This window comes from Mus caroli, chromosome 19 (genome assembly GCF_900094665.2).
Source record: "Mus caroli chromosome 19, CAROLI_EIJ_v1.1, whole genome shotgun sequence".
Classification (NCBI taxonomy): Eukaryota; Metazoa; Chordata; class Mammalia; order Rodentia; family Muridae; genus Mus; species Mus caroli.
The window spans coordinates 10040627-10055365 of record NC_034588.1 but is presented as its reverse complement, the minus strand read 5'-3'; the positions used below and the strand labels follow the sequence as shown (position 1 = coordinate 10055365).

Genomic DNA, 14739 nt, shown 5'->3' with positions numbered 1-14739 from the left:
AAAACTTTTGGATACTTGACTTGAAAATATCTTCTATCAAGCTGGAGGCTCTTTTCATCCTTAACAGGGTTTTTGTTTTTTACAACTTTCTGGCTTCCACTTTCTGTATTTAGTGTAAGAATTGCTTGACTGTCTTTTAGATTTGATGACTTTTCTGCTTTTCCTTATAAGGCTTATGATTTTACAATTTATACCTAGATATGTGGTACAATTTAAATTATTATTATGTGGAAAATGATCCCTCCCTCCCTCCTTGCCTTTTCTTTCTGTTGGGACTTTGGGGACTTCTTGCTCCAGTGTGATTTATGAAAAAGTTTCATCTGAATTTCTTTGGTACCTTTGTCAAAGACATCTGCAAATATTCCGTGAACCTATCCATTTTCAAAATCTCTCTATTCAATTCTATTTATATATGTGTTCGTCCCCTATCAGTAGTATATACTGTTGATTCACAAACTTTAAAAATAAGCTAAGTTGGAATATTATAAATAGGACACACTCAGAGTAAAAAACATTGCTTTAAATGTCAGATTCCAGTTGCTAATTGCTGGTAAATAAGAATTTTTTGTTATTATCGGTTCACTCTACAGTTGCTTCAATTTTCACTCTGGTCTCAATATACATACACCTCTCCACAACGTGCATGTTGGTAAGATGTTACCTAAGACTCAGTGGAGTAAGATTAACAGGCTGAGCTGTCATGATTGACATTAGTACTCCATTAAAGATCCAGCCCCTTTGTCCTTCCACCTTCTGTCATCAAAAGATGCAACAAATGGCACTATCTTGGAAGCAGTGAGGTTTCCCAGAGACATAAGTCCTTAGATCTTGGATTTCCCAGTCTCCACAGATACAGTAACAAATTTCTACTATTCAAAAATAACCCAGACCAGGGCTAGAGAGATGACAGCTCACAATTGTTTGTAACTCCAGTCCCAATGCATCTGACAACTTCCTCCTGGTTCCATGGCATCAGACACACATGTACTGCACAGACATACATGCAGGCAAAACATCCATACACATAAAAACAAAGAAAGAAAGAAAGAGAGAGAGAGAGAGAGAGAGAAAGTAAAGTATCTCAGCCTCATGTACATTGTTAGAACATCAACAGTGAACTAAATCATTTATCCATCCGGCCCATCAACTTTTTGTGGCTATTGTTCATTATTTAGGAATTTTTAAAAAGATACATAGACAAACGTATTCTGTAAAGAGCCTTTCTCTTCCTTTTTAATACATGTGTTATGTATTTCTTGTATTACATCAGCTAGGACTTCTAGTATTGAATTGGAGTGGTGACAGTAAACATCATAGCCTCGTGTTTGATCTTGGCAGGAAAGCATTTAGGTCTCCTATCATTACATAGCATAATAGATGTAGGGTTTTTAAAGTTCTTTATCATACTGAGAAATTAAGCTCTATTCCTAGTTTGCTGAGAGTGCTTGTGAATTATTGTTTAATTTTGCTGAATGCTTTTCTGGACCCAGTGATATGATCAATCACATGGTTTTTGTTTGTTTGTTTGTTTGTTTTTTAATCTCAGTTGCATCTCTCTGCCGCTGTCCATCTTCCTTCTCTAGCATGTCTCGCAGTGTTGGCATCTTCTATGTTGCCATGACCAAAACCTCCCTTCCTTGGCTGTCTGAGACCATCTGCCATGCTTTCCTCAAGTGGATACAACTTTCAATGAGCCACCAAATATGGCCAAAAGAGTAACAGGAAAGGCTTAGAGACATTAACCACATTCCTGTCCTCCTTCACTGACCCAAAAATCTATCAGGTGGCATACATCCTTCTTCCTGATAAGGTATGGAAGATTTGATAATGTGCCTTTACCATCTCTGGATAAAGATCCTCAAATAACTCTGGTGTTCATATATCCTGATTATCCTTGGTTTTGATCTCTTTCCATAAGGTGTGTGTGTGTGTGTGTGTGTGTGTGTGTGTGTGTGTGTGTGTGTGTGTGCCAGGACCCCTGTTGTGTTCTGTTTAGTGAATTCAGAGTAAAAAACTTGTAAATTGCCTTTAGCAAGGCTCTCATGTTTTGTTGGTTGGTTGGTTGGTTTTTGGTTAAATCAATAACACTAAGACTATGCAGGCTAAAATCTTGTTTAAACTATATATTTAAATGGCCTACTTTCTTTGTTATGAAAAATCAGTTGAGTCATTGCCCAAAAGGGATGTCAATAGAAGAAAGAAGCCTCCTTGTGACCTGTCTGTTTTGACACAGGATCCTGGCTGCCATTGGGAGGGAATGTACCTGCCAGCTTCATCCAATAGGTGGCAATGTTGTGTTAGGAAATGGTCTCTAAGCAGTCCTGCAAACTTGAGTCTCTCACCACAGCTGGGCTTTTCCACCTCCTTAGCAGACTTGTATTTTGCTAGCCTACACACAGGCCCAGAGGGCAATTTACATGTCCAAGTGGAACAGACGTCAAACAAGAGGTCCTCTTCTGCATCAAGTATTGATTCCATCCAAATGATCCTATTCTTTGGATTCCCTTTATCTTCCTTCCCCATCAAAATATCACCTAAGCTACATCAGTTTGATTCTATTGTTTCCTCCCACTAACAGAATCAAAATGAAAATCAGGGGCTTTTACCCTATACACCTGCTTAGAAGCCCAGGAAATCAAAGACTCTGGTACAGGCCAGCTAGAGTAGAGAAGTGCAGCTGTGGGGAGATAGAGAAGGGAAACTTGATTGTCAGCACCTTTTCACGCCAGCATCCATTTCTCTCCATGTAACTCTCAATGCTACAGAATACCCAGGTCCAGGTGTCGGCCTCATGCATCGTGCTTCCTCCCATTGGTTCTGTCAGACTGACCAGCCTTTGATGTTGTACTTTTTCCTTCTTGTTGGAAAGTGAGGGATACTGTGACTTAGTTGAATGAGTCAAAATAATACTGTCGAGCCCCTTTCTGAATTCCTCCCAACATGGGTATACAATTTTGCATGGCCCCCAGAACCACCCTGGAATAGAAACCTCTCAGAAGTATGTTTTATTCCCCCCCCCAAAAGCAGCTGAGGAGGAGGTAGACAAAGAGTGGGTTCAGAGTTAGAAAAAAGAATCACCTAAATGATTCTATCTTTGGTGTTGGATAACTGGTTTGTATTAAACTGAATGGGTTTCTAATGATTTGGTTCACGCAAAGCTATGTACCACAGAAGTCCTTTATTGCTGACATGATTAATATCCACACTAGTAAGTCATGTATCTGGTAGCTATAGCTACATCCCTTTTCTGCAGAGCCATGGGGCTTGCTTACCCAATGTAACAGCCCATCCTTTTTTCTCCTTTGCTGAGAATAACTTGAGTAATACTGAAGAGCCATTGGGATCGCTAGCTTCAACCTTACCTCATAGTTAGACGTATTAACATTTGTATCAGTGGGGACTTTTAATCCTCTTCCTTTGCCCACTGCATTTGTTTCTTGGTTGACAGAATTTGATTCCACATCTCAGGGAATCCTCTCAGTTCTGGAATGTACAGAGCAGAATATGTAATATAAAAGATAGTTATTGATAACATGTTGACATGCTAGAGAGTTGGTTCCAGGGCTATAAGCATTTCTTCCAGAGGAGCTGGAATTCAATTCCCAGACCAGCCATGGCAGCTCACAACCCTCCAGTTATAGCTCCAAATTCCAGAGGAGCTCATGCCTTCTTCTGGATTCCTAGGCATTAGGCATATACCTAGTGTATAGGCATACACAGAGACAAAAACACCTATACATATAAAATAAATAAATAAATCTAAGAAAAGTCATAGATTGAGAGCTGAGAAGGTAGAGCATGCCTCTTAGTAGCGAAGATTATAGCAGACAAGTCAGTCCTATGGGCAAACGACAGGACACATTGTAAGAATTTGACTTGGGATGTTTACAGATTAATTTTAAGGAGTGAATATGGAATTTGGTAGGAAGCACAGCTTAGATTAAGCATTGGCGCAACCAGGATTGTCAACTAGGCAGGCCTATTTTCTTTAAGGAAGTGAATGCCTAGTCACTTGGAATCCTGGAGTGAAACTGGTCTAACCACTTGGTGACCCTCCGCTATTCTTTTAGGAGCAGCAGCCACCTGAACTTCCCCCAAGTCTTGAGAACCAGTTAGGCCCCAGTCATGGGCTTTCTCTCGGAAAATAGAATTTATCCTTATGGAAAAGGCCCCATGTACTGTGCACCCTCCATCAGTAGGATCCACCCTCAGGCTTACCAAATCTTCTTCCTTTGCAGGTCCTAGCCTCAAGCACTGTATGTAGCCCAGTCAACATAAACTGTTCTTATGACCAAAGTCTCAGACACTTTTCTATAGTGGGGTATTTTGCAAGGGGATTTCAATGTATCCATTTCTAAGGCTTTTTTTCTATGAGAATTACCACATGGAAACTACTTCCCCAAAGTTCTACTGTGTTTAAATGTGTAAGAAAATTAAGCCATTTTCTCTAAATTTGATCCCCATCTGACTGCCGCAATTCAGCTGCCCCAATTTTCATTCTTTGCAGTCCACTTCCTTGTCAGTCATAATACTTGCAGGGACGGAACCCCCTCCACTCCCAACAGAACTTAAAAATAATGGGGATCTTTTGGCTGGTAAGAGTAACTTATAAATTATAAGCAAACAAACAAAAAATAAATAACTAAAGAAAACAGCTGTGAAAACAACATTTATTACTTTATAATATTGAGAATGAATATTTGGACCAAAAACAAAGGGAATGCCATACAAATAAATTTTTTCATTTTCTATTTCAAAATTCACTACGTTTAATGGTGATTCATCTGTATTTGATTTGGGGACAATACATTGGGCAAGGGACACAAAATATCTCACAATAGGACTAAGAGGTGTCTGGAAAATAAGGGGAGTTGTGGCTAGCTCTAACACAGGACATATTTTGTTCTGATAAGGGAAGAATTGAAGCAACGCCAGATCTCTTAGCAACCTTCACTCAGCATCTCAACTACTCCTTCCACTTTCCCTCAAATAATCTAAGACCTCCTGTCTTCTGTATGTAAGTTCTCATTGACTCTGATTTTGATGAGATTACATCTTGAACACCGCTTCCTTTCTCTCCAAGGGACCAGGACTTGAGTGTCACACTGCTGAAAGTTGTCCAGTATCCTCCTAGCCCTCTCCATTGTGAATCCTATGAAGTAGAAACCAGTGTTTGCTCTCCATAACTCAAGTCCAGGAATTCTCAGGTGCACAAATTCTATGGCAGAGACCAGTTCCTTGCCTGCTCAATGATTTCCAAAACCATTCCTTGAAGGTTAATTTCAGATCCAAGTCTTAAATAAGAAAGCCAAAGTGGAAGAAGGGCCTCTCTGATCAGGGGCATCTTAGGGCTGAAACCTCTGTGATCCAGTGTCCGGGCTGAGCTCTGGTCAGCAGAGAAGGGAGATCTGGGTAGAACCAAATGAGTATGTCTGAAATCGGTTCAAGTTTCCAGAAGCATGGTAGGCTTCTTTATTTCTCATGAATCTCTTGGCCAACAACTCCAGTTTCTATGCTCTGAACTTTTTCACACCGTAGCATTTCCTGGCACTAGGATCTCCGAGACCACATTAGCACTTAATTTTCTTTTCCATGTTACCTTACATAAATAGTTCAATTGATGGTTTTGTCTTGGTTTGTTTGTTTGTTTGTTTTGTTTTAATAAACTAAAAAAGCCTGATACCTAGGATGTAATCTAGAACTGCCATTATGGGGTGAAAGCAATTATTTTTGAAACTTCATAAAACATTATTGCCTGCAGAAAAACACAATAGGCAATACCCTTAAAGTTTTAAAAGACTAAACCCTTTCCAGTCCTCAGGAATCTGTGCTCAGCATTTCTACATCCTGAACATTTCCAAAAACTGTATTATACCACTCTTTATGTTTATCTTGCTTCATATTAGCAAGAATGGATTCCATAGTAGAACCAAACTCAATGATACTGGAAACTCCAACCTGGTATGTACAAGGGATGCCAGCAGCATGCATGGCCACCAATGAACCGTTAGAATCAAATACTGGGGATCCAGAAGACCCACAAAAAAAACTGGTGTCATAAGTAACCACATCAGAGTTGTGAAGCATTTCCTGGAAACTTCTTTGTGTGTACATATGGATAAAAGATGTAGAAAAACAGCAGCCTGCTTCCTCTCTTGCTTGAAAATTTTCCTGACATTTTTTTCTTCTACTACCTTGAGGGACCACTGCACAGCCATCAGTAGACTTCTTTTCTCCCTCAGGATGGCCAATGATATAAATCAACCCACTAAGTGGCACAGGTCCTATTCCATTATACAGCCCAGCAGGTACTTCTTGTCCATTTTCCTTCAGTTCCAGGACAGCATAGTCAAGGTCTTTATCGGATATCTCAAACCAAGGTTTAACCATAAAAAACTTGTCTTCTGTTAGTGGAAAATCTTCGTAATCAAAGGTCACCTTTACACACTGACTAATTATGCTTGCCCACTCACTTGAATCTATGCCTTCACCCACAATGTTAGTTATCACATGCTGACAAGTCAAAATGTACAACTCTTTAAAAACAAAGCAGGTGGCACAGCCTGCATTTCCATTATTGTTCCACCATAGGAACCCAACTGAGTCACTGACCCTCGAAAGATGTTTGACCACTTTAACAGGAGTAGAATTTCTTGTCATTTTCCCAAAGTGTTCTTTATGCACATTGAATAAGGAAGCTTTCTTCTTTCTTTTTTCACTTTTTTCCTTGATGTATGCTCTAAGTTTTTCTCCTTCTTCTTTCAATGTAGTATACTCATTCACAATGTACTCTTCTAACTTGTGAAAGTTTCTGTTCTCTGACCCAGAATTCTGAGTGACAGAGACTACTCTGGGGTTCTTTGGTAGCTCAGCCGCAACCTGAAAAAGCTTGCCCTCTAACTCATCAACTGGCTGTGTGTTTTCTATGATGGTGTCCAGGTCATTGATGAGTTTCCAATCGTCATTCTCTATGAAAGAACAAAACCTGCCATCCTTCCTCAGAGTGTCCCTGATGGTCTCTCCTTTGAAGCCATAGACACAGAGTTTGTTCCCCTCTTTCTGAAGTTCTCCACACTTCAGAATCTTTTTCCTCTTACTCCCAACTGCATGAATGCAAAATCGGACATAATTGGTAGATGCTTGGTCCTGTGGTTCAAAGAATCGTTTATTTTCCTGTGTCTTACTTTTACATTGACAAAATGTAATGACCACATGGCTGCCTTCTGGTACACAGCAGAAGGGCATACCAAGGTTTAAGTACCCTTCAATCCCTTCTTTGCCACACACCAGCATTTCTCTGCCCTTTTGACTTTCTACCTCTTCTCTGACAGCACTGAGAGTGTTGAGTGCTGCATACAAGCTGCTTGTCTCCCTACACGTGAGCTCATATTTCATGTTTTTGTGTTTCCTAGAGTTCACACCAAGGGTTACTATGATTTTCTTATTTAGGGGAGGAGTCTGATCTTGTCGAGTTTTCTTGGGTGAAAGTGGTCTTTGGTCCCTGGTGTTGGTTATATCCCTTGGCATTTTTTTAGAGTCCACTTTTACTTGAGGAGTGTTGGGATCATTCTGCTCTTCTTTGGGAACCTAAAAATAAATGGTAGATATTTATAACTTTGACATCTCTAGTCCTGTGTCCGTTTTTAGTGTCAACACACAATTCATATGGGAAATTCAGTACAAATCTCTAAAGACCAATAAGTAGAATTAAATCAAGGTTCATCTTTGAATCTAAAATACAACCTCAACTTAATATCAAATAGGAGAGAAAAGCTCCTTTTGTTACACATGGTGCATTTTTCTAAAAAACAAACAAACAAACAAACAAACAAAAAAGGAGTGCAGACACAAGTGTTCTTCAGATACCCAAAGGTCTGCAAGCTTGCCTATATGGCATGTCAACTCATTTTTATTATCTTTAATATACATTTTATCTTATCCAAGCATAAGCTGTGTTACAATAACATTTTATTAAGCTATTTATTTACCATTAACTTGTTCTTAAGATTTATTCATTTTATGTATATCAATGTTTTTTTACCTAATGTGTTTGTGTTCCATACGCACGCCTGGTGCCCACAGAAGTCTGGAGAAAGCATCAGATCCCCTGAACTGGAGTTACTAGTATTTACTAACCACCGTGCGAGTGCAGAAGACCAAACCCAGTTCCTCTGCAACAGCAACAGGTACTCCATAATCTGGAATTTATTTAGTAATTTGTAACACAGAATCTTCGTATGCAATTAATGCTTCCATGGAATTCAGTATTCAGCCAGTTTGTCTTCAACCTCACAATTTTCATATCTCCTTAATACTGTGATTTAGGCAGCATGTATCATGAAATAAATGCACGGTGGATTCTAATACAAATTCTCATTTATTTTTTAATTGGACTACACATTTTTTTTGGTAAATTTTCATCTCTCCTATTTTTTATAAGACTTTATGTTAAGAAGGAAAAAAAAAAGAGGAAAATGGGAGGACATAAGTCAAATTCCAGAAATAGGAAATTCTCAATGAAAACTAAAATTATTTATGGCAGTTATTGTTAACTGTCTTGACAGAACCTCAAATTACCTGTGGTATGGGTCTCTGGGAACGTCTGTGGGGTGTTTCTTCATCAATCCTGGGAAGAACCACCCTACAAACGTGTTCGCAACATTCCCTAGGTTGGGTTCCAGACTGTTTAAGTTGATAATGGGGGAACTGAGCACGTGTTCACTGTTCTCTACTGTTGACTGCAAATACAACATAACTAACTCTCTCAAGGTCTTGCTGCTGTGACTTCCTTCCCATGATGAGTTGTCACAAACTGAGAGTCACACAAACCCTTCCTGTTTTAATTTGCTTTTGTCCGGTTATTTTATCACAGTGACAGAAAAAGGAACGAAGGCAGCAATTGCCTTAGTTTGCCTGAAAGACTCATTAACCCCAAGTCATATTCATCATGAGAAGCTAGCAAGTCACTCACTGGTAATGGGAGTAGCAGTGTTGGAGCTTGTTTAAAAATTAAGCCTGTCATCATTTGTAATTACACTAACATTATCAGTTAAACAGAAAAAAAAAGCAAAGCCATATAAATCTACTTATCCAGGCATAGAGTCTCTCAAAAATGCACCTCTGCAGTTTATATTTGGTCAGACTTTTTCTGTAGTCTAGATTTGGTCAGAAACATCCTTTTTGCACACATGGTAATACTGTAATAGACCTCCATATATTTAAATATTCCTGGATAGGTATGGGCTTTTTTTTTTTTTTTTGATGTTTCCTTCCTTCTTTGCAGTATTATATAGTTCATTCTGGTCTCAAATTCAAAATCTTCTATTCTTTGCCTTGGAATTCTGGGATTATATTGTGCCACATTCCTGCCCTGACACATTTGAAAGGGAAAGAGAGATCACATATGTTGCTCAAGCTTGCTGTTATGGAGTAGGACAGAAATAAACAGATATCAGCTTGCCATGGATCTTCTAGCTATTTGGATACCTTGTCTTCCAAGGTATCCTGGACACAAAGAAACAAGGAAAAGGCTTTGACATTGCACCTGACACTTCTCAGATGCCTTGATGTAATAAAGGAAAATGTTAGTCCCAGAGCACACAATCATTTGTCAGGACAGAGCCTCAGAGTGTTAGACTCTGAATAGCTCAGTAAACTTGCCCAAATCTTCATCACAGGCTCAAGCAACTCCATTCTCTCTCTTTTCTTCATAAACAAATTGAAACCAAAAGCCTTCCTCACTTGCCTATAAGTTTTATGCTAAGAATAAATATACAATTTACAGTTTCGCAAACTGGAAAGTACTAAACAAATATAGGTTATTATGACTGAAGAGGTCAATCATACAACATTTTGATGTGATTAAACAGTATTAATTTTGTTTTTTTCACAGGTTGGTTTGACATACTACATTTAGTCAGTTTTATTAATGTTTTAGACAAGATTGCAATAGGTTTTTTTTATTAAATGCTAATTTGATAGGGCTAAAAACTATAATACAATTCCCTATCTTTGATGCCATTCACCAAACTAAATAAAGTGGGTGAGAAAGATCTAGAGTGTATCATTGTCCCATTCAACAACGAGGCAGTTTCTTGGCACTAGATCCTATGTAACCTTGGACCTATGGTGGCTAAAACAGCTAGCTACTAGTCTATCCCACTAGCAACATTTATAGACATACCTGAGAGTAATAGTCATTAATTTTTTTATTTTTCCTTGGGTTAAATGAGATCTGTGATTTCCGCTTCTTACACCTCATTTTGGCTTAGAGATGAAATAGATGGCTCAGCTGAAACACAAACTCCAAAATGGTTCAAGTTGGGTTGGAAATTTAGTTCAGTGGTAGACTAGCAATTACAAGGCCCGGGCTTCGTCCTCAACCTCCAAAAAAGAAAAAAATGGTTCAAGTTATGGAAATATCTGCATACAGAGTAAAAGATGAACTGGGTGGCAACAGCCCCAAATTTTACCCCTTCCCTCAGCTTCATATTCTGGCTCACAAGCTTTCCCAGATGTAAGTACTGGCTAAGGGACCCCATGTAAAACACCACCTACTGTCCTCTAACTCTCCTTAGAAATAGCTCAACATCCCTCAACTATACTCATCCCCTGGGCTCCATATTCCAGCCCACAACTCCAACTGCTTTCCCAGACACTAGAGACTTTCATGGAAGACACTTTCCTCTGCCTGTAATCTCCCCTTAGAGCACATCCAACAGTCCTGAACGCCTGGGATCCATGTTATGACTCACAGCTTGGATCGCAGGTGACAGGATACTGGCCTCTAGTCATCTAGGTTTGAGATTTTTATAGGTTTAGGTGCTGATTTCTGAGTTTATCTTTGTTCAAAGGGTGGTTTTAGATGTTTTTACCCCCTTGGCTTCTGATTCTTCTCTGGTCTTCTGGACTGAGTGCAGTAGGATTCTGGTGATGAGCAGGCCTTCAGGTTCAGGTACCTCTGCTTCGGTTTTTGTGACCTGTATGGCCTCTGTGATTTCAGGTGCCAGTGTTGCATTTAGGATTCCAAGTACCGGGTAATCTCTGGGGTTCTGAGTACCTGCTTGGACTCCATTGTAAGAATACAATCAACAAGAGCCAGAGCAATATGGTACCCCCAGAGACCAGCTATCCTACTACCTCAAGTCTTGCATATTTCAACACAGCTGAAGCACAGAAAATGACCTTAAATCCAACCTTAGGAAAATAATAGAGTCTTTTAAAGAGGAAATGAAAACAAATCAGAAAAACACAAACAAGTGAGAAAATGAATAAAACTTTTCAAGACCTGAAAATCTAAACAGAAGCAATAAAGAAAACACAAACTGAAGGAATCCTGGAGGTGGAAAATCTAGTTAAGAGAACACAAGCATCATCGATAGAATACAAGAGATGAAAGAGAGCTCCTCGGGCATAGCAGATATGATAGAAGACATTGATCTATCAGTCAAAGAAAATGTTAAATCTAAAAAGTTCCTGACACAAAACATCCAGGAAATCTTGAACAGTAGGAAAAGACCAAATATTATGAATATTATGAATAGAAGAAAGAGAAGATCCCAAGCTCAAAAGACTAGAAAATATTTTCAACAAATCATCATATAAGAAAATTTCCCCAACCTACACAAAAGGATACTTATAAATGCACAAGAAGCTTACAGGACACCAAATAAGTTGGGCCAGAAAAGAAAGCACCCCCTGCCACATAATAATCAAAACACTCAATGTATAGAATAAATAAAATTAAAACCTTCAAAATAAAGTATATGAGACATATGATAGCAGACCTGTTAAAATTACACTCAAACTTTCAAGAGAGATTCTATAATTAGGCAGTTGTCTTGCAGACTCTAAAAAAACCTCAGGTGCCAGCCCAGATTACTACACCAAGCAAAACCTTCAATAATCATAGTTGGAGAAAACAAGTTATTCTAAGTCAAAACTAGATTTAAACAGTATCTATTCCCAAATCTATCCTATAAATACACTAGAAAGAAAAAAAAATGGAACTAAAATGCACTGTGACTCAATTGGACCCAAGTGATATCTACAGAACATTTCACCCAAACACAAAGTGCCCTCTTCTCAGCATCTCCAAGTGACCATATACTGACTTACAAAGCAAATCTCAACAGATACAAGAAATTTGAAATAACCCCCTGTATCCAAACAGACCATCATGGATTAAAGTCAGACTTCAGCAACAACAGAAACAACAGAAAGCCTACAACTCATAGAAACTGAACAGCTTTCTGCTGAATGACAACTGGGTCAAGGAAAAAAAAAGTAAAGAAATTAAAGACTTCCTAGAATTCAATGAAAATGAATGCACAACATACTCAAAGTTATGGGACAAAATGAAAGCAGTGCTAAGAGGAAAGTTTATAGCATTTAGTGCCTTCATAAAAAAAAAAAATTAGTGAGATATCAAACTAGCAACCCAGAGGCACACTTGAAAGCTCTAGAACAAAAAGAGTAAAATACATTCAAGACAAGGAAATGTTAAGAAATACTCAAATTCAGGCCTGGGACCAATAAAATAAAAAGAGAGAACAATACAAAAAAAATCAATGAAAGGAGTTGGCTCTTTGAGAAAATAAACAAGTCCTTATTCAGCCTAACTAAAAGTCAGAGAGAGAATATCTAAATTTCAAAATGAGAAATGAAAAGAGTACATAACAACAGACACTGAGGAAATCCAAAGAATCACTAGGTCTTCCTTCAAAAACCTGTACTCCACAAAATTGGAAAATCTGAAAAACGAACCATCTATATGTTCTTGATAGATATCACTTACCACAGTTAAACAATTTTAATAGACTCCTAAGGAAATAAGCAGTCATTAAAAGTCTCTCAACCAATAAAAGTCCAGGGCCGCATGGTTTTAGTGCAGAACTCTACCAGACTTTCAAAAAAGAGCTAATACCAATACATCTTAAATTACTCTACAAAACGGAAAGAGAAAGAACATTGCCAAATTAATTTTATGAACTCACAGTCCCCCTGTCACCTAAACCACATACTTAGAGAAAGAGGATTTCAGACCAAATTCCCTCATGAACATTGATGCAAAAATACTCAACAACACACTTGAAAACTTCATCTGAGAGCACATCAAAAAACATCACACACTGTGATCTAGTAGGTTCCATTCAAGAGATGCAGGAATGGTTCAACATATGAAAATCTGTCATTGTAGTCCACTATATAAAAAAACTGAACAACAACAACAAAAAAAAAACAAAACAAACATCCTCATCTCATTATATTCTGAAAAGGCTTTTGACAAAATCCAACACACCATCATAAAAGTCTTGGTGAGACCAAAGATACAAGGCACATACTTAAACATAATAAATACATATGCAGCAAGCCTATAGCCAACCTTAAATTAAATGGAGAGAAATTAAAAACAATTCCACTAAAATCAGGTACAAGACAAAGCTGCCCACTGTTTCTATCTACTCAACATAGTACTTGAAGTTTTATCTAGAGAAATAAGACAACTAGTGGAAATCAAGTAGATATGAATTCAAGAGTCAACGTATCTCTTTTGTAGATATGATAGTTCATATAAATGGCCCAAAAAAAGTCTACCAGGAACTCCTACATGTGATAAACACCTTCATCAAAGTAGCTGAATACAGATTTAACAACAACAAAAAGTAAAACAGTACCCTTGCATTATATAAATGATAAACAAACCAAGAAAGAAGTTAGAGAAAAGATACTCTTCACAATAGTCACAAATAATGTAAAATATCTTGTTGTAACACTAACCAAACAAGTTAAAAGCCTGTATGAGAAGAAATTCACAACTCTGAAAAAAGAAACTGAAGAAGATACTAGTAGATGGAAGGATCTCCTATGTACATAGATCTATCTATAAGATTAACAGTAAAAATGGCAGTCTTATAAAAAACTTTCTACAGATTCAAGGTAATTCCCATAAAATTTTGAACATAGTTGCTTATAGACCTTGAAAATCAATACCCAACTTCATATGGAAAAATAAAAAAAAAACAAACAAACAAGGCTAGATAAAACAATCCTGTAAAATAAAAGAACTTCTGCAGGTATCACCAACCCTGATCCCAAGCAATAGTAATAAAATTTGCATGGTATTGGCATTAAAAAGTGGTTGATCAATGGTCTCAAGTTGAACATATAGAAGTAAAACCATATACCTATGGACTCGGGAGTTTTGATTCCCACCCCAAAAAAAGCCAAAATTGTACAATGTATAAAAGAAAACATTTTCAGCAAATGGTGCTGGTCTAACTGAATGCCTGCATGTAGAAGAATACAAATAGACCAATATCTATCACTCTACACAAAACTCAAGTCTACATGGATCAAAGACCTCAACAAAAACATAGTACAATAAAACTTATAGAAGAGAGTGAGGAATATCCTTAAATACATTGGCAAAAGAGAAAACTAATTGTGTAGCCACTAGGCCAACAATTAATAAATGGGACCTTATGAAACTGAAAAGCTTCTGTAAGGCAAAGGATATTGTAAAAAGAACAAAACAGCAGCCTATAGACTGGAAAAAGATCTTTACAACCTCATATGTGACAGAGGATTATTATCCAAAATATATAAAGAACTCAGAAAGTAGACAACAACAAAGCAAATAATCCAGTTGAAAAATGGGGTACATCTAGATCTAAACAAGGAATTCTTCTTTCTTCTTCTTCTTCTTTTTTTTTTTTTTTTTTTTTTTTTTTTTTTTTT

The 14739-nt window shown here is 37.7% G+C and overlaps 1 protein-coding gene across 1 annotated transcript in view; it reads right to left on the bottom strand.

The window, feature by feature from the left end:
* Window positions 1-4650: 4650 nt before the first annotated feature.
* LOC110285864 (protein FAM111A) overlaps window positions 4651-14739 on the bottom strand; it is a 15789-nt gene continuing 5700 nt past the window's right edge. The window contains exons 4-6 of the mRNA XM_021152325.2: window positions 10875-11068; window positions 10184-10383; window positions 4651-7587 (exon numbers count right to left, since the gene is read on the bottom strand). Of these exons, the coding sequence (XP_021007984.1) occupies window positions 5818-7587; window positions 10184-10261 (1848 nt within the window). The 5' untranslated portion in view covers window positions 10262-10383; window positions 10875-11068 and the 3' untranslated portion in view covers window positions 4651-5817. The remainder of the gene's footprint in view (window positions 7588-10183; window positions 10384-10874; window positions 11069-14739) is intronic.